We start from the raw sequence: 27,943 nt of genomic DNA, 5'->3' as shown, positions 1-27,943 counted from the left end.
TCAGTGATGCTTCGGTTGAGCCGCAGCGACTGAGAAAGTGCTAGAAACCACTCGACCGATTCGCGCGGGTAGGATTCCAAATGTAACTGAATGGAGCTTTCGGAGCACGGATGTGGTTGCTATGTATTGAGCAACAAGCGAACAAATCACGCTATTCCAGTGTTCTATTCTCAGGCTCAAAGTATTCAAGTGGGATAAAGCAGGAAGCTGTTCGAAAACTGGAAGGATTTCGTGTTCATTGTTGATCCGCACATATGCCTCAAGTTCAGAGCAGCGCTTGCAATCAGAAAGCGCCAATGTGTCTATCCTGCAGGGAGCGTTGAAGGAAACTTTCTCTTCACTGCCGCTTAGTTCGAGTTCCCTGACGACACCACCCAAGTGAGCGTATTCCATGTCTTTCACGTCAATGGTCACCATCTTGAGGCTTCTGTGTTTTGGCAAAATGCGAAAGAATGATCCCCAGTGCTCCGCATTCCAAATGCCGAAACTCAGCGTCATATATTGGAGCGTGTTGTTCTGCGAAACCGCTTCATGCCATGCGCCTATGTTACCAGGAATCCCTTGGCGGCAATGCTCTGTCATCAAACGGCCACGATGTGTTGTGGCACGCGTTGAAAACTTAAAGTATCTCAATACTTTGTTTTCTCTCAGCAACCGCGCTCCCAGCTTAACGCTTTCCGAATCCAAAATGAAGTTGTCGACTTCCAAACTCCAGATTGCCCCATTCATAAGCATACCTGCGAAAGTATACTTCAGAGTGTAGTCGTCAACTCTTGAATTACCCTTCAACATCAAACGTTGCAGGGTAGCGTTACTGGCAAGAAACTGAACGAAAGAAGAAGGCTCTTCTCGAATTGCATTGTAGGATAGCGATAAATCTCGCAATGTGGTGTTCGCACTGAGCGCTGTGAAGAACAACTTTGCTTGCCTTCCTTGTTGAAGTAAGATATCCGACAAATTAAGAACACTCAAGGTTGCTGTAGTTGGAATAAGTGCAGAAATGGCTGTTGACACGATTGAATCAATCGAGGTATCGAAGAATTGAAATTCACCGAAGTTCAGAGACAAGAGGACATTGCAAAAGCTTGAGCGATAAACCCGCGGGGAACATTCTACCGTCAAAGATTTTATAGAATTGCCGTCGAGAAGTATCCCAAATACAGCTCTGTATAATTTAGAGCGTTCTTCACTGGAAGTGTACACGTACGGAATGTGCACGGACGCCACGCAACGGTGAGTCTTGAGCAGCCAATACAGTACTGCGGCCGCGCGATGTAGATGGTATTCGGTGGCCGAACGAAAACATATGTCAGGGACGCGCACCAGGCCAATTTGCCTCCCGGTTTCAGGCAACTCGCGCAGCTCCAGATGAATCCAACAGAGAAACTCGTTCCACACGGAAAGGTTGGATACAATTTGGCATGTGGTGTCCTCGCTCACCGTGCAAGGCATACGGTAGTCGATGAGCGTTCCAGTGAAGATGCCTCTTGCGCCGTCCAAGTCGACAAGCAGGTTGCCGATTTCGTCAGCGTCATTAGTGTCCATGAGCATGTCAGTGAAGAATTCTCTTGCGCCGGCCTCCAAGTCGACAACCAGGTTGTCGATTTCATCAGCGTAGTTAGTGTCCATTTAACCTGCACGAAAAAGTCTGACATTTTACAAGAGAAGACGGTGGATTTTTTAAGAGGTACAAAATACAGAGACCTAAAAGTTCATATAGAAAACGTGACTCTTTCCGTCCTGTCTATAACCGCCTACAAGATGTTTGGCTTGTGAAGCGGAAAATGTTCTGGGATATAAATGCAAAATAGGCCGAAAAAAAAAAAACTGACGACGGTTACGAGTGTGTAACGCAAATGTAGCGTTAGCCGCTGAGTCACAGGTAAAAATACTCTGTAGAAATGTTCAACTTCATCGCCTCTATTTATGTCTAGTGATACGGCTCGGGGTAGCGTTTAGGCCAGGATATATCCAGGCACAGGGATGCATACATCCGGGAGCAGGAGCGACACGAAACACGATTTATTTTAAATAACGACACTGGCTCCAGAAACAGGAGCCCCCATCCATGTAGGAACAGTCTAAATGTCTGAGCTCACATTAAGTCTTGAGCACACGCATCTCAGCACACGTCAGGACACCTCCACTGCAGCAAAGGTGTCCGCTTTTAACACAGTCGTATTCCCTAGGTTACTGTACTGTAAACACAAATCAGCCTCAATACGGGTTTTTATGGTTGAATACCTTTTACAACTCCATAGTCCAATATATCTACCCCATCACCATGGAGTAAAAAAAAAGCATAAAGGCATGATTTTACCTCCTTGAAGAAATGACGGAGTAAAACCTTGAAGAAATCAGGGAGTAAAAAAACGGAATGACCTGATATGACTTCAATTATAAAATAGAGTTTATTAATGTGAAAACCTCGCGCCGTGAAATGGAGTGGTGGTGGTGGTAAAATTTATTCAGGTCCGGAAGAATCTTCACCGCGTTTTTATAGGGGCAAGACTGCGGGCCGCTCCCACGTTGGGACGGAGTGAAAATGTATTTCTGTGCACTGTAAACACAACTTATATCCGGCATAGGTACGAGATACGACGCACAACCTTTTTAAACTACTCGGTGCGAAATTTTATTTCATAAGCGAGAACGTATTCATTTAAAAACGTGAATTCATTCCTAACACTCGTAGATGTACTAAAATCGGTCGTAAACGAGAGTTCTCTCCCTCACGAGAAATCTCATATGGAAATGGAATAAAGTAGAGGCTAGTGCGGCAGTCGCATAAACTAGGCACAGTCGGGTTCTTTACGGCTCTGCAATTGTATCTTCTCTCGTGCATTTCACCTAATGGATACTACTTTGAATAGTCAGCGGCCGTTTCTACAAGCCTTCGGCGTCACTATGACAGCAATGACATCTCGCTGTCTTCCTCAGCACGCCACAAACGACGGAGATTCGGACCGCCTCGTCGACGACGGCACAAAGACGCGAGTTTAGACCTAACCTGCATCGACACCTCCGCTAGGCCGGGCAGCAGCATTGTAATTTATGCACGTGCGACGAGCCTCGTCCAGCGGAACGAACCTCGCTATAGTCACATTAGGTAAAACGTGGTGAAACGATTTTTCGTGCGCGATCGGCATTCGATGTTGTGGCGTTTACTTGTGCTCTTACAGACTTCAGACTCTGCCCAGGCGGCGCTGCGGAAAAACCCGCCACCAGCGCCCCCCATCGCAGCCTTGGCGCAAACTGAGTAGTGCAAAGAGAGCTGTCCGCAAGCGAAGCTGCATAGGCCACAATGGAGGCCCCTCTTTCGGTTGTGTTGAGGCACGGTTTCCTAAATATCAAGGACCTGGAAAGCTTCTTCCGCCCATCCACGCTTCGGAAAGGGAGCAGAGCGAAGTACGTGTACAATGTAAAAGAAGTTTAAGGTGTTATTTCGGCGCGCTGCAACTCGCAAGTACAGCGAGCATCGTACGACGTCGAGTTCGAGGCAAGCACTCCGACGTCCGTTCTCGAGCGCCTAAATGTATTAAATTTAGGTACGTACATAATGTGAAAGCGATGTGAAGTACATATATGATTAAGTCAGTTAGCTATGTAGCTTACGGTCAGTGGTACAAAGCTCGCTTTATCAGGGGCGAATAGCCCTGGCGACCTTCGCCTTTTCAGTTGCGTTCTCGCTTCAGCTTGCTGGGCGTTCGAGCGTGTTATCGCTCATCTTCGAATGTTTTCTTCACGGTTGTCTTCCGTTTGTATTTACAGCAAATGGAGATACGTGCGTGTCCGCTTTCGCAGGGTACAACCGAAGGCAAAACAAACCTCAAGGTTGTCGCGAACGATATTTTGGGATTTAATTGTTTGAACACGTGTAAGCATTCGGTAGTTGTTGCACGCGCTAAACTGATGGCTATCTGGTTTCAAATATCTCAAAGGCTGACCGCTTGTTATTCGATTGTTTATCGCTCACTGCGGCGCGATTACATCTGTTCCCGGGCAGGCGCGTATATACACAAACGATGCTGCCGTTTTTGCGTTTCCTTTTTTCGAGACCATAAAAGCTCTATCGCACCTTATTGGCGATAAGACGAAGGCTTCTCACTTGTTTCGGTTTTCTGACGTGCACACAATCATTTGTCAGTGCGCTTATCATCTTATTCATGACTAACATTGTGTATTTTACAACACAAACGATTTTCGCGTCACTTTACCCTCAAAGGGTTAAGCATTTTATCGTAATGTTTAATGTCGTAATTATTTACAGAGAATAAATTCTTCCAAAGTCTTTTTCGGGCAGCAAACAGAAAAAGTTTTCCAAGGCAGCAAACAGTCTGCGAACATAAGGAAAGTGAGCTTCCTACAGTGCCTGCGCGAAGCATCTTTCTGTCTCGCGGGAGCTACAGCACCGCTCAGTACCCTTGAATATTTAGCAGACGCTTAAAACACACGCGCACAAATGAATGTAAATAAACGCGACATTTTTTTTTTTCTACACATGTGCGTTACTTCGCAATTACCCATCCAGTGCTCCCACAGCAACTTTATTGCTCAGATTACAAAAAAAATGAAAAATAAAGAAAAGAAACGCTGTCAAGAGGGCTCAGTGCATTGCGAAACGTGCTCGTTGTATCGGAAAAGCCGAAACTGGAAATGAGCTCGCGATATCACAATGCCCTAGAACATGATCTTGAATTACATCGATGGCACATACGCAGGATGGTTCACAACTTTGTTTATTCTGTTGCCAACGAAGAGGCGGCTGCAGATTCCTCAGTTTTCGCTTGGTTACCATAGTCCCCCGTCAGGGCTACGCAACACAATTACAGCAGAACATTATCACACTTTCATGTGAGCGGCTGTGTTGTGGAGAATGCGAGTAATTCGCTTACCCAACACGCGAACGACCCGTATCCAGCGCTCTCCTTTCTCCTTCATACGACCGCGACGGAAATCGGTATAACTGAACGTTGTTATTCAGTCCTTCACGTTCATGGCAATTTACAACGCAACAGTAACGTCGATTGCGGCGTTTCTTCGTAGCGCGCGGAGCTGTCGCGGTTGCCGTCGTGCTCGTCATCGCCATATAAGGAGTGAGCCAACAAGAACTTTACGGCAGTTCGGCGGCACGTCCGACTAGCGGAGAAATTGATAGCTCTCATTCTGGCTGTTGAATGCGCAAAACATTCGCAATATGAATCAAAATTAAGTTAAATCGTTGTTTCGCACTCGCTAGCTGCTTAGGCAACTTAGCAAGGGAGTCGAACTTTGCACTACTCAATTATTACCTCTTTGCACCGACAGGTGGCGCTACGCGTCTTGCAAAACTCTGACGCCTAGTTCCCAGCGTGCAAGAATAATATTCATTTAGAATGGCGTGCGATACTGCGTGAACCAGGTGAGCTTGAACGTTTCGGTCGTTGCTTTGCATGTTACACGGAGCGGAGAAGGTGCCTGTAATGTGGCTCTACCGCTTTCTTTAGCAACTTCATTCAAGTTGACAATGCCATTAAATACTACAAAGCGGGCCGATTTATTGACGAAAATATAGCGTGTCCGTGCTTGGGTGTGTGTGCGGGAGGCATAGGTCGGCGCACTCACTCACACTCATTTCAAAGGCGTGAGTGCGAGTGAGTGCCAGTGAGTGTGAGTGCAGGCGAGTGCCAGTGAGTGTGAGTGGAAGTTAGTGCAAGTGAGAGTGAGTGCCAGTGAGTGTGAATGCGAGTGAGTGCGAGTGCGAGTGAGTGCGAATGCGAGTGAGTGCGAATGCGAGTGAGTGCCGGTGAGTGCGAGTGAGTGCCGGTGAGTGCGAGTGAGTGCCGGTGAGTGCGAGTGAGTGCCGGTGAGTGTCAGTGTGCGTGGAGGTGAGTGCGAGTGCGTGCCAGTGAGTGTGAGTGCAGGTGAGTGCGAGTGAGTGTGAGTGGAGGGAAGTGCGAGTGAGTGTGAGTGGAGGGAAGTGCGAGTGAGTGTGAGTGGAGGGAAGTGCGAGTGAGTGTGAGTGGAGGGAAGTGCGAGTGAGTGTGAGTGGAGGGAAGTGCGAGTGAGCGCCAGTGACTGAGTGGAAGTGAGTGCGAGTGCGCGTTAGTGCCAGTGAGTGAGTGGGAGTGCCAGTGAGTGTGAGTACCGGTGAGTGGAGGTAAGTGTGATAGAGTGCCAGTGAGTGTGAGTGGAGGTGAGTGCCAGTGAGTGTGAACGTGACTGAGTGCTGTGAGTGTGAACGGGGCGAGTGCTTCTGGGTGAGTAGAGGTGAGCGTGAGTGCAGGTGAGTGTGAACATGAGTTAGTGGTTGTGAGTGGAAGTAAATGTGAACGTGGTGAGTGCTTGAACGATAAGCAGAGGTGATATCGGTTCACCTTGCTTGCGGAAAAATGGAGGCACGTTGTGTCTACAAGCTCACTCGCGGTGATGACTTATTGCACTGACAGATTGTGCACGCCAAGATAGAAACCACTCACTAAGGTCGTAATAATCCAAGGATCAGGCAAGAGTTAGACAATTTATATTGAGATGAGCGGATATATTGCGATAGCAATTATATGGACACTCTAAGCGAACTTCTGCCGTGGTCGTGGACGTCCTTGTGAGGTTCCGTATAAAGTCCAAACACGGTAAAATCGTCGCAGCGTGCCGGCGATACGCTGCGTGTGCGAGTGCAAGCTTGCGAGGGTCAGCCGGCACTTGCTGCTCAATCTCGCGCGCGCGAGGGAAAAGGCGGGGAGGAAGCGGCATGTACAAGCAACATGAAAATGCGTAACTGGGCAGTCATGCATCGATTACGCCTTAGTCTTAGAAAAGGTCTACAAACGACTAGGCCAAATGATAGATGAAGCCCGGGTAGCAATCATAACGTTTAACGTTAACGTTGGAAGAGACACTAATAGTATCAGAATTTCTCTAACTGAATGAAAAGTAAATAATACAGAGAAGTAAATGCAGGCGTTTCCTACAACAGCCTCGGAATATAAAGAAATGTTACACGTTATGCAGCAGGAGGTAAGACACATTCGGCAAAAAAAAAAAGAAAAATTGGCTTGGAAAGAGGAAACACGTTAAAGCATGTTTCGCAACCTGAGTGACTACAACCCTGTTCGAGAATACGGCTATTGTTGCTTTAATCGTGTATATGCGTTGTGGTTTCTCCCGCACCAATGTAGGTGCGCACGCTCCAGTATGGCGCGCCACCAAACTACCACCGCGAGTTCGAGCAGCAGGAGCCGCTTCGCATAAAGGGCGCCCCGCCGGTACCAGATAGGGGACGGCGACACCGCACACGCAGCAAGAGGTACCATAGGAAAGGCCTAGCTGACCGGTAAGAACAAACAACATTCATTAACTGGGGTTCCTTTACAAGTTTAACAACAGGTCAGAATACGAACCTAATTGCTACACATAACGAGACCAGTTTCATCTTTGGTTAACAGCGCGACGATCTACATGGAAGCGAGAGAAGGGATAGGAAAGGGCGCTCAAAAACAAAAGTTATTGCGCACATAACTAAGGTTTAAATAGCACGCTAAGGCACAATAGAAAGAACATAAGGGTAGCACGTGTTCAGGACTCAGCTTCCAACATACGATATGCAAATCATGTGGTTACAAAACCGGGAATAGGCACAGGAACGGCGTCACACAACTACTGCGAGCCCTCAAAACCCCAGACTCTTCACACACTGATACCAGTCTTACATATAGGGTGTATGCACTCGAAGTCATCCGCGAGGAGCGCTACCGTCGTCCGCGGTCGCCACCATGTTGGCGGTCGCCGTCCTTAGGCGGCCTAGGCCTAGACGCTGGCAGCAGCGCAACGGACGATTCAGCGGAAGGTTGCACTTCAGTATTGATATTCAATTGGTGTGTTCGGTGACTATAATGCACTTACGTGCATACGCACGCGGTTTAGATAAACCTGAGCGATTGCGCTACGGAGAAAAAGTGCGCTTGTGCAGCGGCGTCGACCCACTTGAGCTGAAAGACGCTGAACTGCAGCGCGATGTCGGGCTGCTGCCTCGCGTGCATTTCACCGACATCAAGGACTATCTTGTGCACGAAACAAGTTTTGTGTCGCGCGAGCTCAAATCCATGGAAGGCCATAATTATTTAACGAGCGCCTGGGTGCAGCAGCCGTTCGTCAAATTGTTGTTGTCGTGGTTGTCGGAAAGGTGAGCAAGCTTCCATCGTTTATTTTTGGTGGCGTTTCTTTTTTCTTCTTTTTTTTTTTTTTTAGTGAAATAGCCGTGTGAATTGTGTGTGCATCCCATAACCACGGTAATAGGATGTCACCGTCGGAGGATTAGATGCAGCAGTTGCCAGCGGTTGTTTTAAAATGGTTTTTTAGACCTCCACAACCGCTGCGTGCCGTGCATGTGTTTGTTTAGTGCTGGTTAGACGCGCAGCTTTCGAAAGAAACACGAATAATGTATTTGTAACTTCCTCCCTCTTCAATGATCAACCGTCAGCATTTACGCAGTCCCGTAAATGCAATTCATTGCCGTACAAATTAGCGTTAACGTTGTTTTATTTTGAAAAGTAGTAAGTGCAACAACTCGATCTGCTGCCGCCACAATTTTCAAATTGAATTCAAGTTTTTAGATCTCGACGCTTAAGCTGTCTGTACTCGCAGATTCGCCATTATTGCACAGTCATTCAATGAAAAGCCTCTCGCACCGTGGGTTCTCATAAAAGAAGACGGCGACACCGCGCAGTTCACCATTATGCCGCTGCTGCATTGGCGTGCAATCGCGGCACGTATAGTCTCTCTGTGCACGCAGATACACCGATTCAAATGCTTTCTACGTAATAACACGCACTCACGGCTCCGCGCACAAAACACTGCTGTGGGCGAACTCCCCACGACGGCTTGGACGATGGCGATCGCCAATTGACCCTTTTCGCGGAGCAGTTTGTTATAGGGAAACGAGATGGCGCTCACGGCGGCACGCCATACATATCCTCAGCGACCGCGCACGATTACGAAACCATTACTGCTTCTACCGTACTTCTGTGCGATCAGCTGTCGGAAATGCAACTGAGTTTTCGCTAACATACTGTGCTCCAATCATGCTAGACTGAATCATGTGGATTGAAGATGTGTGCAGTAGTTGGCTGGAAAAATAGTGACTGGCATGTTAAAGAATAGAATGAATCTGTGTGGCCAAGTTTGCGGACCGCTGCTGCAACTGTCCAAACGTGTTACCGGCACTTCGTGATGTACGGCTTTCCTCGAGGATACAGAAATTTGCTCATCCGCTAGCCTTGTATCGCTAACCTTCAAAGAAAGGGCTTCATCCACAGAACGTCGGCAAGAGTGACTGTCATTGTTTAACGAGTGGTAAAGGGAGTAGCGCCGCTTCCTGTCACTATATAGTAAGTTTCGTGCACGTTATCTATAAACATCTGTCCCAAATGGCAGGAAAACTTACGCCCACTCTATCGCCAACGTATCAAGAATAAGTGGATAAGCGCACACTTTATATGCGCACTGTATACGCACACTAAATGACGGACTACACCTATGGCGCACGAATGGTCGAAGCTGAATGTTTTGTGACGATCCACAAGCGTAAGCGAGTTACAAGCTGTAATATATATTTGCTACAAGGTAATACAATGTACAAAACAGCTACGTTTCAAGCATTGTGCGCAGCAAGAACAAATCTATCGGAACTGAGCACACCCGCGAGCGATTAAGCAGCACATAATCAGATATTGGCCGCACCGAGGAACATCACTGAGTTAGAAACTGACAAGCCACTGTTTCAAAATATTTGCCGAATAAAGAACAAAGATCAAAACACACTAATCGTAACTGAATTCATAATCGGAAAGCTGGGGTAGCTTGGAATACATATTTAGTCCCGCTTTTAGAACAAGCACCATATACGCTGCTTGCGCCGTTTGGACATAGCTTAATCAGCTCCGAAAGTGTTTTTGCATGTTCTCTGAAGCTGTGATCAAAGCTTCGTGTCGTCCACCTAGTCACCGTCTACGATATCTCCGAAAACAAGAGGTTTTCTAAGCCGCGCCGCCGTCATACACCTCCATTGTAAACAAGGAGGCAGTTGAGGCAAGCAATGGACGCATCACCACGTGATCAAACATGGCAGCGCCCACGGGATCGCCGCGAAAAGGGTCAATACTTCCGCGACGCACGGACTCGCACGGACGAACCACAACCGTAAACATGGCGCGGCTGCACGGCGATGATGTCGCCGCCTCGCGGATCAAGGTTCAGTGCATACCCCCTAATAGATTATTCCCAACTAATAATTTATTCATACCAGAAACCACGACTGAAAGGCTGCAAGTCTCCCCAATCGATAGTTCACTTTGTCAGTTAACTGTTACGAGCTTTGCCAAACACAAATTTAGTTAATAGCGATGCCATAAGAGTAACTACGTTTAATACGCTGATCAAAAGACGCAGCATTTTTTTTTTTTTTTACTGCACACTGGATTCCTTCGTTCAATTCCTCTGGTACCTAAAATGCCTTGTAGCATCCTTCCTTTCTACTCTACACAAAGTTATATTCGTTTTCACCGCTTACGTTTCTGCTTCCCCTGTACGGGAAACATAATATTGTGCGCTAATTCGGGCCCACCACTCTAAAAATCATCATTCAGTGTTACAGTATCTGTCACACGCCTTGAAAAGTATTTCGCATAAATTACACTTACGACCGATAGCGCGCTCGACAATAAAGTGCACTTACACTGTGAAATCACAGCAGAGTTTTTAAAACAACGTATAAATCGTCTACAACCGCAAACGAGTGTCGCAATATGAAAAACAGGCGCATCGCTTCTTGTCGTACGAGAGCGCTAAAAGACCGTAGTATTTTGAGGAATATCGCTCTTCAGCAGAGGCGGCGAAAAAACGTTTACTACTCACCGACAAAGCCGGCAGTGTCCGAACAACGACGAAGCGCTTGCGCCTCCGTGAAGCCTCCGTGAAACGGCCGCTTCTCTTACACACCCGATTTCCAGCGCACAGCTCGCGCGACGAACGCGAAAAACGACTGTCTACAGAACCCAGAGAACGTTTGCACGTCAAGGTCATGCTCGCCGCCTTGCGCAACGCTCTCTCTCTCTCTCTCATTCGGGAGCGAGAACAGCGACAGTCCGGCGCCAAAGTCCCGGGGACGCAGACACGGAGACGCCGGCGAAGCTGTGAGGTGAAACATTCCACTGCGAAGCCTGCGGTATCGAAACCGCGAACGTCTGCGGAGTCAAGGCGCATCGAACGTGCTGGCTGTGCTCTTGGGCTTGCCGCCCCTCGAAAACGCCGGCGCCATAATCGGTCGTGTACTGATATTGGTGCACGCCGGGGGCATCTTTCTTCAGCAGTGTGTGTGTGTGTGTGTGTGCGTGTGTGCGTGTGCGCGTGTGCGCGTGCGCGTGTGCGTGTGCGTGTGCGTGTGTGTGTGCGCGTGTGCGTGCGTGTGCGTGCGTGTGCGTGTGTGTGCGTGTTTGTTTCTGGTGTACACGTGTCTCCGTGCAGGCGCGGATCCAGGGGGAGGGGGGGATGTCCTGACACCCTCCGCCCCCTCTGATTTATGCATCACCCCTTGCCGACATGGTGATGGCACTGTCGCAAAAAATGTGGCCACCAGCATTCTTCAATAGTATTTTTCGCAAGTACCAGTGGTAGCAGCCATGTAGAAGTAAAGCTAGCTCGCTCACAAGCTTAGCTGTTTTCTGTAGGGTTGTGGTGTCGCGAAGTTCCCGTAGTTAATTTTTCTCATGAACACCTTGGACCTCCTCGCGCAGGCCGTGCCTTACTCGTCCCATCGGCGGCGTCGAGCGAATGAAGGTACGTCCCTTCTGTCTAGCACGCCCATGTCCGCGCGAGCGCCTTCGCGCCTGATTAACTTAGATCCCCCTCGGGGTGTCATCGGTTTCCTCTCACCGTTACCTCGAAATGATAGGGGTGCTGCGTAGCGCGTTCACGACGGAGAAAGAAAGCTAACAAAGCGGAGAGGCGGCGACAGCAGCAATGTAATACAATGTAAAGCGGGACCGTGCAAGAGCGGAGAATGCGTCGCAGGACCATGAGTCCTAGGAAGGACGTCACCGTGTGCAGGCGCTCACGCCAGAGAAACTTCACGTGATCATGATGATGATTTAATGGCATTCCCTTTGAAACGGGGCGGTGACAAATAGTCACCTAGCCTACTTGATGTAAATCAGGTACGCTATACATGTTCCACAGCGACGCTGCATATGACAGGGCGAATCGGCCTCCGTGTCCAGCAGGGCCTCCACAGAAACCAGTGCGTATTCGCGAAAAAAAAAAAAGTTGTACAAGAGCTAGGAGCAAGAGGAGTAGGCATGTCGTTCACCTCGGAGTAACACGTATAGGTGACGCACAGAGCGGTCCACTGTTAAAGGGAACACCTGAGCGCGTGGCGACTGCTCGGCGCCACCGCCGGCCGGCTGCTGCAACGGACGAGTTCAAAACATAATGCTTACTTAAACGGTAAAATATCTTACTTAAACCGGTAAACGAAGTCCACTTACAACGGGACAAAAATGACATGAAAAGCATTTATTCAGGTGAACTTTGAATAGAAAGCTGTGTTCAAGTGGTACTCTTGCTTGGTTTTATCCAGTCTGTGATGGGTGTTTGTCGCTTCTGTGCAAATCGGCGAGCAGCCACAAACGACGTCATCTCACCTAATGACCTTAAAAATCCAATGCTTTCGTGCTGCTGGAAGAAGTTCACTACGGAGCTCAAGTAGGCATTTGCCGCCTCACAGGTCATGGCCTGTAGGACCCGGGTCGTATTATGACGCGAGGTCACATGCTCCCGTTGAGAAACGGCATTGACTAGGAGATTTTCACCTTATTTTTACTGTTTTGTTTCCTCCTCTTGTTATTGCCTCTGTCCACCGACGATGTGCGCAGCAGGCGTCCACAAGGGTGCCTCGATGCGCCGCGCCCTGGTGCGCGCGCATCGAGGCACCCTAACCTTCAGGATCCGTAGCGGTGGTGGTCACTTCGAATGTTCGTCTTAACCGAAGAGTACGTATGAAGGCTGTTTCACATGATGCGATTTCCGTCGCATGCGACGAAACTCGCAGTCACAGTGCCCACCCTGCGATTTTCGGCTGCGACCAACCGGTTGGTCGCTACGTCGCAGCGATCGCTGCGATTTTCCGTCGAAATTGCGCCGACAGCTATTTCGCGGTTTGTTTAGGGAAATAGCGTCGTTCGCTCAACGCAACGTTTATAGATACTTTATTGTCTATAAATGTTGGCTCAACAGGCCTCGAGAGAGAAAGAAAGGGAAAGAAAGACAAGGAGGTTAGCCAGTGAAAAATAGCGGCTTGCTACCCTGTACTGGGGAAAGGGAACAGTGAAACTAATTGAGTGGAGCCATGGATTGCGCAAGCGGTACGTACCATCAGCACCGACACGCAAACAAGGTTGAAAAAACCCGTAGGTCAGATTCGGAACTGTGATTTCTATGCGTTTGTTGGCACGCTACGTTGCTAATCACGCTACGCTCCTTTCTTTTTTTTTTTCTTTTTTTTTTAACGTTGGCTACGAGGTGTCCCTCACGGGAAGACATGGCCTTCGGATGTCTTCCCAATTTTCTTGTTGTACAAGCTACTCGCGATATACGAAAACGACACAGTTGTTGCGCGGTATGCTTTCACGGACGGAACAATTTAAAGAACATGCAACTACGGACAAGTGCTGTGTCAAATGGTCCCGCTATACGCGCGACAATTTGTTGCAGTCGGTTGATTTGGGCTTTGACGCGCATTTTAACGCGAAAGCGTTATGGGCCCCGTGTCGCCAAAAATCCTACGCCAGCCTGGATGACGGCGTCCGTGGCGGATATATCACCCTCAACCACCCCGACCGCACAGGCCCTCCACGTGGTGCAGGGTTTTGGTGAACAAAAATTGTATTTCTCACAGAGAAATTTGTCGCAAAAATAGTAAAGTACGACTTAGCCAGACCTTACAGAGGTGGTGGCGCCGGATTGTAATTTGAATGAACGAGAAAACATAATTATGTTACGAGGAAACTCAAACACAAACCCCTTTTCCAGCATTTCTACCATTCCAACACGACGCGCTCGGGTAATTTACTTCCAAAAATGATATGCAGACGGCGCTGTCATCCTCGGCAGCACAAAGTGGGACTTCGCCTGCCTAATGCGTTTTGGACACGCGTGGGCATCGGGTTCGTGGCAATAGCAAACAATTTAATTAATGATAAAAAAGGTGCTAGGCCATAACATAAGACGACTTATATTGCCTCTGGAAAAACGTTTTCCCAGCAATGCGCTTCTGTTTAAAAGTGAAGCCGACTTTAAGGGGATCGGTGTAAGCTTGGGCTTTGTAAGCGCACTTTCCCACGTTCTTTGTTGCGGTGAAGCCAAAGGAAACAAAAATGCGATGCGAACGGTGTCCGATAACGCTATGGCGTTCCTCTGAAGCTTAAGCGTCCTCCAATTTTTTCCCAATGAATTATCTCACTTCAAGGTTCTGTTACTTCAGCTGCGAGACGCGACTGCTTAGCAAGCTCGCGAAGCGAACGTGCAAACTATACATAGTAATGAATGTTCTACAATAGCATATTCAATGTTTTGACTGGGGAATAAACAGCCACGTCAATTTGTTTTCGAAGCATTATTTCAATAGTTTTACCTCATTTTTCCGACAACCCCAGCAATTCTGGACATCGCCTTAAGTTCACAGCTTTTACACCACGTGGCGTATGGACCTTTAAGATTCGAAATTCGCGCGATGACACACGAAGTGTACTGGACGATAACAGAATACACGTTTTAATAAAGAAAAAAAACAGGACCACGCCAACAGCTTTCACCGTCGAGCATGGACGAGCGAGAATCAGGAATGGCTGATCTGATAACCGCCAAGCGTATAAGACGAGCGGCCAGCTAGTCTACTGTGAATCAGCAGTTTTGCTGCTATTGATAGGCGTTTAGAGCATAGAGAAAGGAATTCAACAAGAGGGGACACTCCCATAGGGCCCAGCGGCCGAATTGACTGCAGCGTGCCAAGCGGTTGGTGTCGATCACTTACATCACTTCCGGTTTCGGTTTTGGGCGCGCGTATTTTGAACGCAAGCTAGCACGCCGGCTGCGACCCCCCCCCCCCCCCCTCCTTTTATTTTTTTGCTCTGCGTGCAGATTCGGTTTATTATTTAGTAAAAATGATTGCGAACAATCTCGTAAAGTCCCATCGAATCTGTGCCACGTGCAATTTCACAAAGTAGACGCAAGACCTTTTGTGCAATGAGGAAATATTTATTTTGCTCTATATAAAAGCTCGTTCCGCGCTTTTTGTGCGTTCATCCAACGTTGTGACACCAGCAGGTAAGGCAGTAGTTCCTGTACGAAGCTCCACCGGACGGCACCAGCTGAAAAAAAAAGTTACAAGCATGTTACATTTGCAAGCACGTAACAGCATGTTACAAGCATGAGTCATTTTGGTATTTAGACATAGGAATACTGCGTGTAGAGGCGAAACGTGCGAAAGCGGTGAATGGGCGGCATTACAAACAAAAGCAATTCGCTTTTACATACATGGCGTAGAAAATACCCGACTCATCCCAAACATATATGAAAACATCTGATTTCCAAGCGTTCCCCCCTTTCCGGGCACTATTTCCTGCACTTTGGCACCACAAATACACGGGCGACTTCGCGTTTTCACAACTTGGCCTCAGGTTATGCGACGGTACGTGACATACACAGAGACGGACGCAACAGGCACTCAAGACAAATGCGCGGGTGCAAAGCCTGTTTTCAGTCCTTTAGAAGACGGAATTTTCGAATTACAAGTGTGATATGTTCCTCGGCGTTATCTTTCGCGCGTTCTGCCGGCGCCAGCAGCACACTCCCATGTTATCACTCTTGGCAATCGCCCATCGCGTTTTCAACAGGCGTGAGTACCGAAAGAAGGTATATGTTGTTGCGGGGCCACAAAAAACGTCACAAACTTGACCCTCTATAAGATTCATTACACGCCAAACTAACTTTATCACCACGGCCGAGCTGCTTATCGCTAACTGCGTCACAGCGCGCTGTGCGGCCAGCGTGCTTCAAAAGTACCCCAGAAAGTAACGAAATTACTCTTCAGTAATGTCTGGCGTCAGAGAAAGCGGCACAAACTTCTCCTAGTAAGATGCACTACACTGCGCACTACGACCGAGTTGGTTCTCGCTAACTGCGTCACGGCACGCTGCGCGGCCAGTGTCCCTCAACAGAACCGAAATAAGTTACAATAATCCCCTAGGAAGCTTCGGAAACATGTCCCAGCACGATTCATTAACTCAAATTAACTGCGCCAGGACGGCCGAGCTGTTTTTCGCTAACTGCGTCTTAAGTCTCGGTCCCGTGCCGTAAGCCTAAATGCGTCGTAGACTGTGAAACCAAATTTCTCACCTTACCGTAATCCAATAGTGCAGTGGTGTCTTGTCCCAGTGCAAAAGGAACGTAAGCATACGCCGGGAGCCCACGAAACCAGGCTACTTTACAAAAAAAGGAGACAGACGGGTCGCCGCGGGCGAGCGCTCAAACGCGCGCGCGGCCGCACTCGCTGGCTGCGGGGGACTGTCTGGCGGATGACGCATGTATCTGGCGCGTCATTGACCTGCGGCTAGGTAAGGCTAGGAAAATAAGTCGCAAAGCTTAAGTTCATTTATACGCAAAACGTTTTAGTTTTCGCGGCAAAGAATTTAAAAAATAAATCAATGCCTGTTAACTTAAGTTCACTTTCTTTTTTTTTTCGATGCTCGCGGCAGCTAACGTTCGGTGTCAAAAGTATAGCGTGACGTATGGTGACGTGTTTCCTGTTGCCAGTTTTTGCCGAGTGTCCCCTCTTGTTGAATTTCTTTCTCTATGTTTAGAGGCTCAGCCCCACTTCGAGAAAGCGGGTGCAGAATCTCGAAAGAGCGGCATTCGCCCCCCCCCCCCCCCCCCTTCCCTCTATCTTTTCCTAGTCCAACTTTTTGTCGGGTCGAATTGTCGTGCGGCTTCACCGGGCGTCTAAAAAAAAAAAAAGCAAAAATGTCCTTTTGTCGCTTCAGTTCTCGAAAGCCGATTCTCAAAGAATAATGTAAGCTTGCTAAATGGTGGCGATGGGCGCATGTTTCAGGATATTCAGTCGCATTATTGAAGCCCTTAATCTCGGTTGGCCTCAGTTTACGAGTTCATTTGCGCATTTGCGTGCAGGTGCCTGGTCGAGTTATGTTCACTGCCAGAGAATTTCCGTTTTTCTAAGGCGAAAGCCTTAGGGTGCCTACATTTTCGGAGCCCTTGGCGGTGACCTTGGCGAAACCGCGCCCTGACGAAAATGGCCAACGCCGCAAAGAAAGAAAGCTTTGTAAAGAAAATTTGGCACATTTCAGCCGAACACCTTTTCTGAGCGCTTGGTAAGCGACGGGAGTAAATGCAGAAAATCATCTGGAAGTGGTCAGTGTTCAAAGACCTGCTTCACTGCACAGTGCCATAGCCAGAAATTTTTTTTCGGGGAGGGGGGGCTCACGTTTCAGCGCGGCCTCCTCCTTATAGAATGTGTCGAGGAATCAAATACATGAATAATAACTGCATTGCCAATGTCATTGGATATTAGATGCTGCAAACGAATTACTGAACGCTACCCACTGTCGAGTAAAATATGTATTTTTTCATAGAATATATTCGTATGTCCCAAAAATTGTGGCGGAAATAACTGATATCAATGCTTCCGCGTTTTTTTTTTTTTGTCCATTTAATAAGTAAATAAATATCACACGAGCTTTAGAACTATATAAGTTCGAAACCAGCAAAGCAGTGCATACAGCTGATGCGAAAAACGTAAAGGCCATGAAAAGAACAAGTTGAGCACAAATATTTTGATAAATCTTTGTAATTCAAGGACCTTGTTTACTTTTTTGTACAGTCGCGAGCAGAAGTTTGGAGACCATGGCATCAGCAAAAAATTTAAATATATTCAAGCCCAGCTCCGCGGCCTCGAATTGGCTTAATACATTGTATTGGTCCAACACGCGCACGTAGGCTTGCGCTCTTGATTTCAGCCGGAATGCCCAGGCTGCGAAGAAAAATAATTAAATCCTGGCACCTTTGGTCCACAAACTTTTGCTCGCGACTGTACATATGCACCGGCCAGGAAGAAACCTCAATGACGCTGTCCTTCGTTGCAACAGATTGCGCATGAGCCGGTCTTGTATTGTAATTACAGTGATATTATAGTCGCAACAGTGAGTAGATATAAGAAGCAGGAGTTCTGCAAAATGTACATTAGAAATGCGAAAATAGAATGGAATATACAAATGTCAAGATACAAGTTGACAAAGGGCAGAAACGTGTCACTGGAAACAAAATTCACTGCTTGTATACACAAAGCCTCGCAACAAGATATTTAAATATACGTATAAGTATCCAATAATTCTAAGCATTTAAGTAAACGTCACAGCATGTAATGCGTCAAACAAGACAAATAAACATGTTGCGCAGTCAGATAGTAGCTTTACGCATAGACAGACGATCCAAGCAAGAACAAAATTAGGATCGCAGATATCGTGATATGTACTTGGGCCATGCGGCGGTCGCGACAGCACCATATGGGTAGATAATAGAGGAATAATTCAGAAATCAGTACGAAAATGTGTAATTTAACTGCCTGTAGAGCGGCGACAAATATTCTGCGCCCAAAATTAAGGAATGGTATTGCTTCGGTTGAAAAAATAAGTAAAAGCAGGTAGCTAAAAAGGAAAGAAAAGACCAAACGAAAGCCACAGATGATGCGGGAAGTTGAACTACCCAATATCCGAGTGTGTTTGTCGAGAAACGCCACGATGGTCGGGCTTTCAATGAACAAGGTCGTTAAATTTGGTTATTGATGTCCTCGTAATTTTCGTATTCGCATAATTTTGATCACGATGCCAATTGCTAGAATAAACGGCGAAAATTTCTGCGGTTTTAAAAGCTAATGAACAGTCATACGTTTTCAGAATTACGAGTTTATGGACCTGAAGGAACAGAGCTTTTTACTTGCATTGATTCTTGCTGCTTCGGTATCGAAAGGACAAACTTCTCTTGGCGGGGAAGTTTAGCGAAGCGGTCAATGACTTCGGACACGTTGATGCCGACGTCTCTGTGGGCGTATAGAAGCGCCAGCCTAACCATGTGTTCCTCAGGCATTGTAGAGAGCAAGTCCTTTTTGAGTAATCTCATGTTAAAAATATTCTCTCAGCGCTTGAAGTAGTCACTGGAAGGGTGACTAGAATCTGAAGCAGTTTCTACACATTTATATAGAACCTGCAGTTGCAATGAGAGAGGGCATCTATTCCGGTGCTAAAACCTAAAAGTACTCCTTCGATGTCGTTGGCGTCCTTGTTTAGGTACCTTGCGCAAACAGTAAACTGTTGGATTCCAGCAATATCCGTCGTTTCGTCAGCAAGTACGGAGAAGTAGCTGCAGCCTTTACTTTTGCATCTAGGCTTTTTTTGATAATTTCACCAAACAATTCTATTATTTCGTTTGTTACATCTGGGCTTAAATACGAGGCATTACTGGGGCTACTTCCCAAATGGTTCTTCAGATATGCATCTCCACAATCAGCTCTCATGCGAAGAAGCGCTTTGAAAATACCTGTATTTCCAGCCGCGGCTTTGCTTTAATCCATAGGACCACTGTCCCGATGGCCACGGAGAGCCAGACTGTCGCCCGCAAAAAAGAACTCTCTAAATTATAGGCCGTTAACTTTCTTCTATTTTCTCTTATTTTACTTTGCCTGCCCTGGTCCGGCTGATCGATCATATCGAGCGCCCTTCCTGAAAATATTTGGAGAAAATTATCAGCTGCCAGCTGGCAGTCATGGTCATATTTAGTATTTTCGTGTGTGTGGAAGATTGCGAGCGCGGGCTTCCATTTCTGGAACGGCTTAGACACGAGTGCTCCAGTGCGCGCAGATTAGCCCAAGTTTACAAGAACATATTAAACCCATAAAGTTCACTGCTAAAATTGAACAGTTCACAACTAAAATTGAACAATTATTTTTTGTTGACTGCAGTAAGTGGGTATGTTTGTATTGAAAACTTGAGACAGTCGAGTTTCTACACAGTATCAGTCGGAAGAATTATTCTAGCGTGTCCGTGCTCCGAGATATCAGACTCCAAATTTCAATTGTCGTACTGCGCAGAATAATCGAGAAAAAGACGCGACAATTCTCAGGAATTCCCGTAAATGATCATGAAGCTCAGTGACCACTTCTGTGGAGGGATGGCAGTGCCATCTCTCTCGAGTCGTGGTGGTGTGTTGACTAGAGGAACGTTCTTGAATACGGGCGTAACGGTCCGCTCCAACGCAGCAACCACTACGCTGGTTGTTTACGATATGCGAATCACCGCGTATGAAGACTCACGACGCCACCTACAAGAATAACGATGTGGCGTAGTAGGCGAGAGCGCGAGCCAGCGTCTTCATGTTTTGTTTCCCAAGCGACGTCATCCTTTTACACAAGGCGCGCATCTGCTCCCGTTTCTCTAACCACGCGACGCTATCCTAGGCCCACGCGCTGGCGTTGGCCGCTGACGTCACGCTCCCCCACTTCGCAGCCGCGGCTCGAGGCTTCGCCCCACTCCGCGAGAACGCCAACTTAGATAAACGGATCCGGTGGGCTTGAGCCTCCTATGCTTAATGTACGACAATAAAACTGCGAAGTTACAATGAAAAACTTGTCGCGTACGAACGGTACTGTGCTCGTACTGGATATTGTCAACGTGTAACCGTGATCACAATGAGTGCTACAGTTAAAAAAAAGTTGCCTATGCGTAGTTCTTAGTTTAGCTGTTAGTTGTTATTATTTATATATGGACACTTCAGCAAGAGATCTCTTTCATTAAGCAGGTTGGTCGCGGAACCGATGACAGCCAATGAGGCAACCACACCCCAAGGGGAAACTAAGTTAATCAGGCGCGAAGGCGCTCGAGCGGACCTCGGCGTGTTTGGCAAAAGGGACGTCCCCTCGTTCATTCGACGCCACCGACGGGACGAGTAAGGCACGGCAGGCGCCAGGAGGTCCAAGGTGTTCATGAGAAAAAATAACTACGGCAACTTCGCGACGCCACACTCCTACGGAATACAACTAAGCTTGTGAGCGAGCTATCTTTACTTCTACATGGCTCATACCACTGGTACTCGCGAAAAATACTTTTGAAGAATGCTGGTGGCCATATTTTTTTTTTTTTTTTTTTGCGACAGGGCCATCCCCTGTCAGCGAGGGGGCGATGCAGAAATCTGAGGGGGGGGGGGGGGGGGTCAGGACATCCGCACACCCCCCTGGATTCGCGCCTGCATATAGTTTCGCAATTAGAATCCATGCGCGCGTAGGTTCCGCGGCCGCTGCGAGATGCCGCAACGCGCCGGCTCGCTATCGAAAAGCCCTTGAAAGTTTGTGCTTGGATGGGCTCCTTGCGTTATGTGACTCCAGGTGCAAGGGCATTGCCACGAAATCCAGCCCGAGTTCGCAATGTTCGTGCCGAAATGCCTTTTCGAGCGTGAAAGAGACATTGTAGTCAAAATCCAGAATGATTCACGGCGCCAGTGGTTGTTTTGGTCGGCGGTGCATGCCAGCACAAAAAAATTTCGGGGGGAGGGGGGCGGCCAGTCAGCGCGTATCGCCGGTCAGCTGTACCTCCCACCGCTCAAATGACGTGTTAGGCGTCTTTAAATGTTCAGGTTTGCCCCCGCACCCCCACGAGATGTGAAAGAGCGTAGGGCGTGTGTCGCCGCACCAGGGGCAGATGCCGCGATATGTTTGTGGGTACATTTTTCTGTATCTGTGTAGGTTTGGGAATGTGTTTGTTTGGATAAGTCTGAGGGCTATTGCCTTTTCAGTGCTGAGCTTTTTGTGAGGGGGAGGATAAATCCTGCGGTTGAGTCGCTGGATCTCGAGTCGGTCGCAGTAATTTGATGGCAGGGGCACAAAGGTAAAGGGTGGGGATTGATCAGACGATTGGTTTTGCCCCGCTCGGGTAATTAGCGCTCGAGCTAAGGCGTTCACCCTTTCGTTCCCCGTTATATTTATGTGACTTCTACAACTTGTGCTGCCGCCCTTTAATTCCGTGTTCCATCTGTTGAATATTGAGGTAGCATAAATATTTGTAATGCTAAAGCAAAAACAACAACCACTCCCAGAACTGCATTCTGCCAGTTATCTGTAAGTTTCTGCCAGTTATCTGCCAGTTATCTGTAAAAGAAGCCGTGGCGCCATAGGAGCCGATCAACAAAGAGCGAAGTAATCAGCGTCTCCATTTCAAGCTTGCGTCCGTTTCGTTTCTTCTACTTCTTCCATATCAACTCTTGCCTGTCGTTTTTGCTGAGCAAAAACGACTGACCATTCCCACGAGCTTGTAAAAACGAAGATGACAACGATAATAATCACTGCTACTACAATTGATACTACAACCCCTACTACTACTATTACATTATTAAATAATTATTATAGAGCAAGTACAACAATGAAAGCTTTACATGAGATCCAACGCAGTGTTTTAGCATAAGTGATGTGAATGTTTCTTTACGATTATAGAAAAGTTCATGTGTTAAATCTGTCGATGCATATTGACACTGGAATCAACATTCTGTGGCTTACTTATCGTGATTATCTTTTTTTCATTTACCATAAACCACATATGCAATATCAAATCTCTTAAGCAAACTTGAGTGGACTCTAGGCTTGGGCTCCCGTGTACTGGTGAGGGATAGTGCCCCTGTAACGCAGGGCCTCTCTGTTCCTCGCGCCACCGGCACCGCGGTTGGCCGAGCGTCGTCACGCCGTGACAAGTGATATAAGTTGTTCTACTTAAAGTCCCTATAGTTCTACTCGGCACAGAGCAGAGAACATGGCGGAAACAACGCTGGTATACCACTTGCTTCAGCTCTTGTGCCATCCGTATTGGCAAAGGCGCGTTCCTACCACGGCGTCAGGAAGCACTTCTGGCCGCCTAGGCTGGATCAAATGGTCTCACTCCTATCGCGTGCGGTCGAGCAGTATACACGCTCGCCCTCGTCGCCGCGCAAGAACTATCTGCAGCAACTCTGACCATGACGGGACGCCGCGCACTGGGGCTGCGCAAATCGCAATGAAAGTGGGAAATCTGTTTAGCTGTTTACTCTGTGCCGTGCAGACTGACCGTTGTCGTTTACAGTAGTCATTAATGCGAAAGCATTACATGAGCCATGAGGCAGAAAAGCCGGCGTCGTCCACAACGAGTGGTATCAAAAGTTGATGTGACGTCATCAGCATCTTTAATGAAATCAATAGTAATAGAGAAGACAGTAAATGGTATGACAAGGTTAATTAGTAGCAACTATGGGTAGTTATTGTGAATTAAAGTGAATTAAGGTGAATTACAGTGAAGTGAATTAAATTTAGAAAAAGTTAGAGTAAGGCGACTTAAAGTGGAGTAAAGTGAAGTAATGTAAAGTAAACTAGATTATAATGGCTTAAATTTGGTTAAGGTGGATTAAAGTGGATCACAATATTCACTCGTAGCTACTTGGCGAGGAGTTCTGAGTGGTTGTGGTCAGGTGATTAATTAACGCAGAGAAAAGAAAGCGAAGGAAGGATCGCAAACAGGTTGTAATACTTAAGAAGTCTGTATTGGTAATGACTAAGAGCAGTCATAATGCTTTCGCATTCAAATCACGTAAGGATGCGCAAGTGACATTTTTTTTTTTTTTTTTTTTTTTTGCGTATGGGCCACCACAGGGCTATCGCTTTAAACCCCACCGCGCCTCTATCCGCCACATAAATATTTGCACTAAACCTTCTCTGTGATAGCGTTCATGATCCACCGTTAAAACCCGCCATGTTTGGCTACGTCATAGTGCACAGCTATCGCTTTAATATTGTTACGGTAAGGACGAAGCGTACTAGTATATACAGATGGGTTTTAATGGCTGCGTAGAGAAGCGAAACCCAGAATCTTCTTTGTCGTCTCCCAGGGCACCAACCATGTCCTCTTCTTTCAGTGGAGACACTTCGTATGTGACAGGCGCCACCTGGCGGAGGACGCGATAAGGGCTGTAGTATCGCGAAAGGAGTTTCTCCGAAAGACCGACACGTCGAGATGGAGACCAAACTAGCACAAGAGCACCTGGTTCGTACTCGACGTCGCGGTGGCGCTGATCGTAACGGCACTTCTGGCGTGTCTGTGAAGCAGAGAGACGAAGACGGGCAATCTGGCAACCCAGCACCTCCACCAATAATGTTACGGGAAGGAAGAAGCGTACTAGTATATGCAGATGGGTTTTAATGGCTGCGTAGAGAAGCGAAACCCAGAATCTTCTTTGTCGTCTCCCAGGGCACCAACCATGTCCTCTTTCCACATTACATGCTGTGACAATATCAACACTCCTTTTAAAATTAAATTAAATTATGGGGTTTTACGTGCCAAAACCAGTTCTGATTATGAGGCACGCCGTAGTTAGCGACTCCGGAATAATTTGAACCACCTGGGGTTCTTTCACGTGCACTTAAATCTAACTACACGGGTGTTTTCGAATTTCGTCCCCATCGAAATGCGGCCGCCGCGACCGGAATTCGATCCCGCAACCTCATGCTCAGCAGCCCAACCCCATCGCCACTGAGCAACCACGGCGTGTAACATCTAGGTGGCGTTGTTATTTGAACTACGAGTGCCTTCACGGCAACACCTGAAACAAAATGGCAGACCATTGCTCAACTCTTCGAATCAGCTATGTTGCTTAAAAGTACGAGCACATCGAACTAGTGATCACTAATGACTCGGCATCATCATTTAATAATGGTAACCAAAGATACCCATGTAATACTTTTTTATTGATGCCAATGACGACGTGCCCGAGTCAAAGCTACCACTGTCATACTAAAAAAGTGATTTGTGATAGCAAGTGACTTGGTTCTACCATGTCGTAGTTTTTATAATTTAATCAGTGTTTATCCGACTTCATTTGATATCCATTAAGCTATACTGTATAAAATGCGAGAACATTGAACTGAGCGTATTACTAGTGATCACTAATAATTGCGCGTAATCCGTCAGCAGTGGTAAACAAATAAATAATAATTTAATGACTTTTGGATGGATATCAATGACGACGTATATGAATAAAGGCTACCCCTTGCACATTAAGTAAAGTTATCCGAGATCTCTAACTCAGTCCAGCCACTCCTAGTTATCATAATTTCGTCACTGTTTGAATGACTTTTCATTTGATATCCATGACGCAATGCTTCATGAAAGGTAGACTTCGGGTAATCAGTTATTAATGTTAAGCAAGATGCTCATTGTTTTGAAGTGCGAATGGCCCCAACGACGACGTGCACGAATAAAAAAAAACTGATGTACCAGTAAAATAACTGATTCATTTTTACTACTGACTTCATCATACGTGTTCCCAGCAGGCCTCATTGTTGAATTACTTGTTTTATATTTCATTTGATATTCATTACATTGCAGGTGCGTAAAACCGAGAGACCTAAACGTAGTAGGTCAGTGACTAGTGCTCGCTAGTTACTATAGTTGTATTAATTACCTTACTGTGTAATTACCTTATTAATTGGTCAATAATTCAATGTAACTACTGATGGGTATTCATAGGTTAAGCTAGAACGTAATGTTTATCTTGTAGTGAAGAAGAGGGACGATGCAGTGGGGCATCCTTACCAGCGCTGTCTAGTGGGACAGTCTCTCCAGCGCATCGCTCGGACTACGCCGCTCGCGCTCGCGGTTCCCTGAAATGATCGGACGGTCAGCCTTACACTTGCGTGCAATAAACGCCTTTACAAGTGGTGGAGAGTGCTACGCTCGAACGCATCCTGGAGCTTCGATCCCGTACCCTCTCTTCAACCTTGTCTCAGGACGCATCTCCGCCCACGACCCAGCAAACGCCTCCTGCACCCTCCGTCGTGTGCTCTGATCTACCTCGCCACAAGGATCCTCCTGTTTTCAGCGGCACAGACGACAACGACGTGGAGGACTGGCTGTCCACGTACGAGCGAGTAAGCGTCATCAATAAATGGGACGATGCCGCGAAACTAGGCAACGTGCTCTTTTACCTCGCCGGCGTGGCAAACGAGAGAGGACCCCTGCCAGCTGGAGCCTGCGCAGCGTGAGCTACCCTTCCTTGTGTTAGCTAAGCCTAAAGCTACAATCGCCCCGCCCAGTCCTCTCCGCTTCCGTCACGACGACGGCCCAATGTGGCAGCGGCCTTCTCTTGCCAATCAGTCTAAAACAATTAACATTGCCAGTTAGTTGATTTAATAGCCGCGCCACCCTGGCAAGCTATCGAATCCCACCTGGTGAATATAACTGCCGAAGATCAAACGTAGCGACGAAGGTTGATACGTTGTCCCTCGGAGAAGTGCCACGGTCACTTCGTTGCGTTGTCCCCCGGAGTAGCGACACTGTCACTTGGTTGCACGGGATTCACCTACGGTTGGGAAGACGGAAAAGAAATGAATGTCAACGGCAAGAGAGACGTGAAACGTACCGTATCTGCACGTAAATACCGCGAGGGGGGGGGGGGGGGTACCTAGGACAGTATGAAGAATAAAGCAAGAGGACGGGCTCTGGCACTGTCGGAGTAAACGGCGGCGTTCATTGTGACACCCACTAAGATTATCGGACAAACAGCGGCTCAGGAATGCCCGCGACACAATCGAACACAAGGCCTTTCACGGATTGCGCGACGATCCACCGTGCGACATTGAAGACCTCCACAACCGCGTCTATCGTCTTGCTAAGAGTTGCGATAATGACGCCGTTACCACATTGATGCGGCACCAACAGCGCTCTTTATCAGGAGAAGACTACGCAAAATACACGGGCAGTTAATAGCTTGATGGTGAGCAGGCGAAATGAAAGTAAAAAAGCGAACGTTATATTCGTGTGACGAACCCAAATATAAGGTAACGCGCGTTCCGTGGCCAGAAATGTCGAGGGGAAAAAAGAGAAAACGCGTTATATGCGTGCAAATACGGTAATTACGCAGCCACATCAAAAGTAGGAAACGGCCATCGTGTAGACAGAACAGCAAGAAATGAATTTAGCCGCGTCACCCTAAGCTATATACATATAAGGGCCCACCTTGTAGGTTAGCTGGGAGGCACGTGGCGACGACAGTTGCTTCGTTGGCCCCCGGTTGATTGGCGCAGTCAGTTTGTTATCCAGGCGCACACAAACAAAAGAAAACTTGAGTGCAGGCGTTACTTAAAACAGCAACGGAAGCGTTTGCGTCAAGCGTGACAGCCCATGCGTGAGAAGGGATGAAATAGCCGCCGGGCGTAGCATATGCATTCCAGGAGCACCAATGGGTCGTGATAGCCTGGTAACCGCGCTTGCAGAAGTTCAGGTCATAACATGAGTAGCCGCGACGCAAAGCTTCGAGCCCGCCTCACAGCTTAGAACCCGGCGGTGAAATGAGTCGGTGAAGTGGTAGACATGGCGTCTAAATCGGCAATCGCTGGTTCAGCTGACACGGGCGACGTATAGACGATTTGCAGCAGCCGGTTTGTGCAACTGAAATCAGGTGGCGCCACCGGAGCGCCGCGCGTGTTGGACATCTCTGGCCTTGGGCGCGCAAACGAAACTACCATTGCTCAGTCGCGAAAGCGTAGCCAACGGCGTTTAACAAGCGCAGTTTGTCAAACGTCGAACAATAAAATATTCTGCTCCATGCGGAGATTAAGAGGGAAAACGTGTGCTGTGGTCAGATGCAAAAACTGTGATGGCGACATTAAGCTGTGGAACATGTCGGTGTGTGAAATACACGCGCCACAGCTGCATCAAGACTGCCCGTGCCCAAGGCCGTTTTCCATGCGCCGATTTCCTCAAGGAGAGAAAAACAAGCTCGCCCGACAATGCTGGATAGCGAACCCACAGAGAAAGAACTTCAATTAAGGCACATCGGC

General features: G+C 47.6%; 1 protein-coding gene across 1 annotated transcript; it reads right to left on the bottom strand.

Moving 5' to 3' along the window:
- Positions 1–27,518, bottom strand: LOC125945672 (uncharacterized). The gene is made up of 3 exons (XM_049667894.1): positions 27,120–27,518; positions 26,330–26,463; positions 1–1,634 (listed from the first exon to the last, which is right to left on the bottom strand). Exon 3 carries the CDS (start codon positions 1,627–1,629, stop codon positions 1–3), a length of 1,629 nt encoding a protein of 542 aa, XP_049523851.1. The 5' UTR covers positions 1,630–1,634; positions 26,330–26,463; positions 27,120–27,518.
- Between the last annotated feature and the right edge of the window lie 425 nt (positions 27,519–27,943).

Source organism: Dermacentor silvarum, chromosome 5, assembly GCF_013339745.2.
Source record: "Dermacentor silvarum isolate Dsil-2018 chromosome 5, BIME_Dsil_1.4, whole genome shotgun sequence".
Classification (NCBI taxonomy): domain Eukaryota; kingdom Metazoa; phylum Arthropoda; class Arachnida; order Ixodida; family Ixodidae; genus Dermacentor; species Dermacentor silvarum.
The sequence above is the reverse complement of the archived record's forward strand: the minus strand, read 5'-3'. Positions and strand labels throughout refer to the sequence as shown.

What these genes read in the sequence shown, in the direction of transcription:
- LOC125945672 (XM_049667894.1), bottom strand. Translation starts at nt 1,629, where the DNA reads ATGGACACTAACTACGCTGATGAAATCGACAACCTGGTTGTCGACTTG.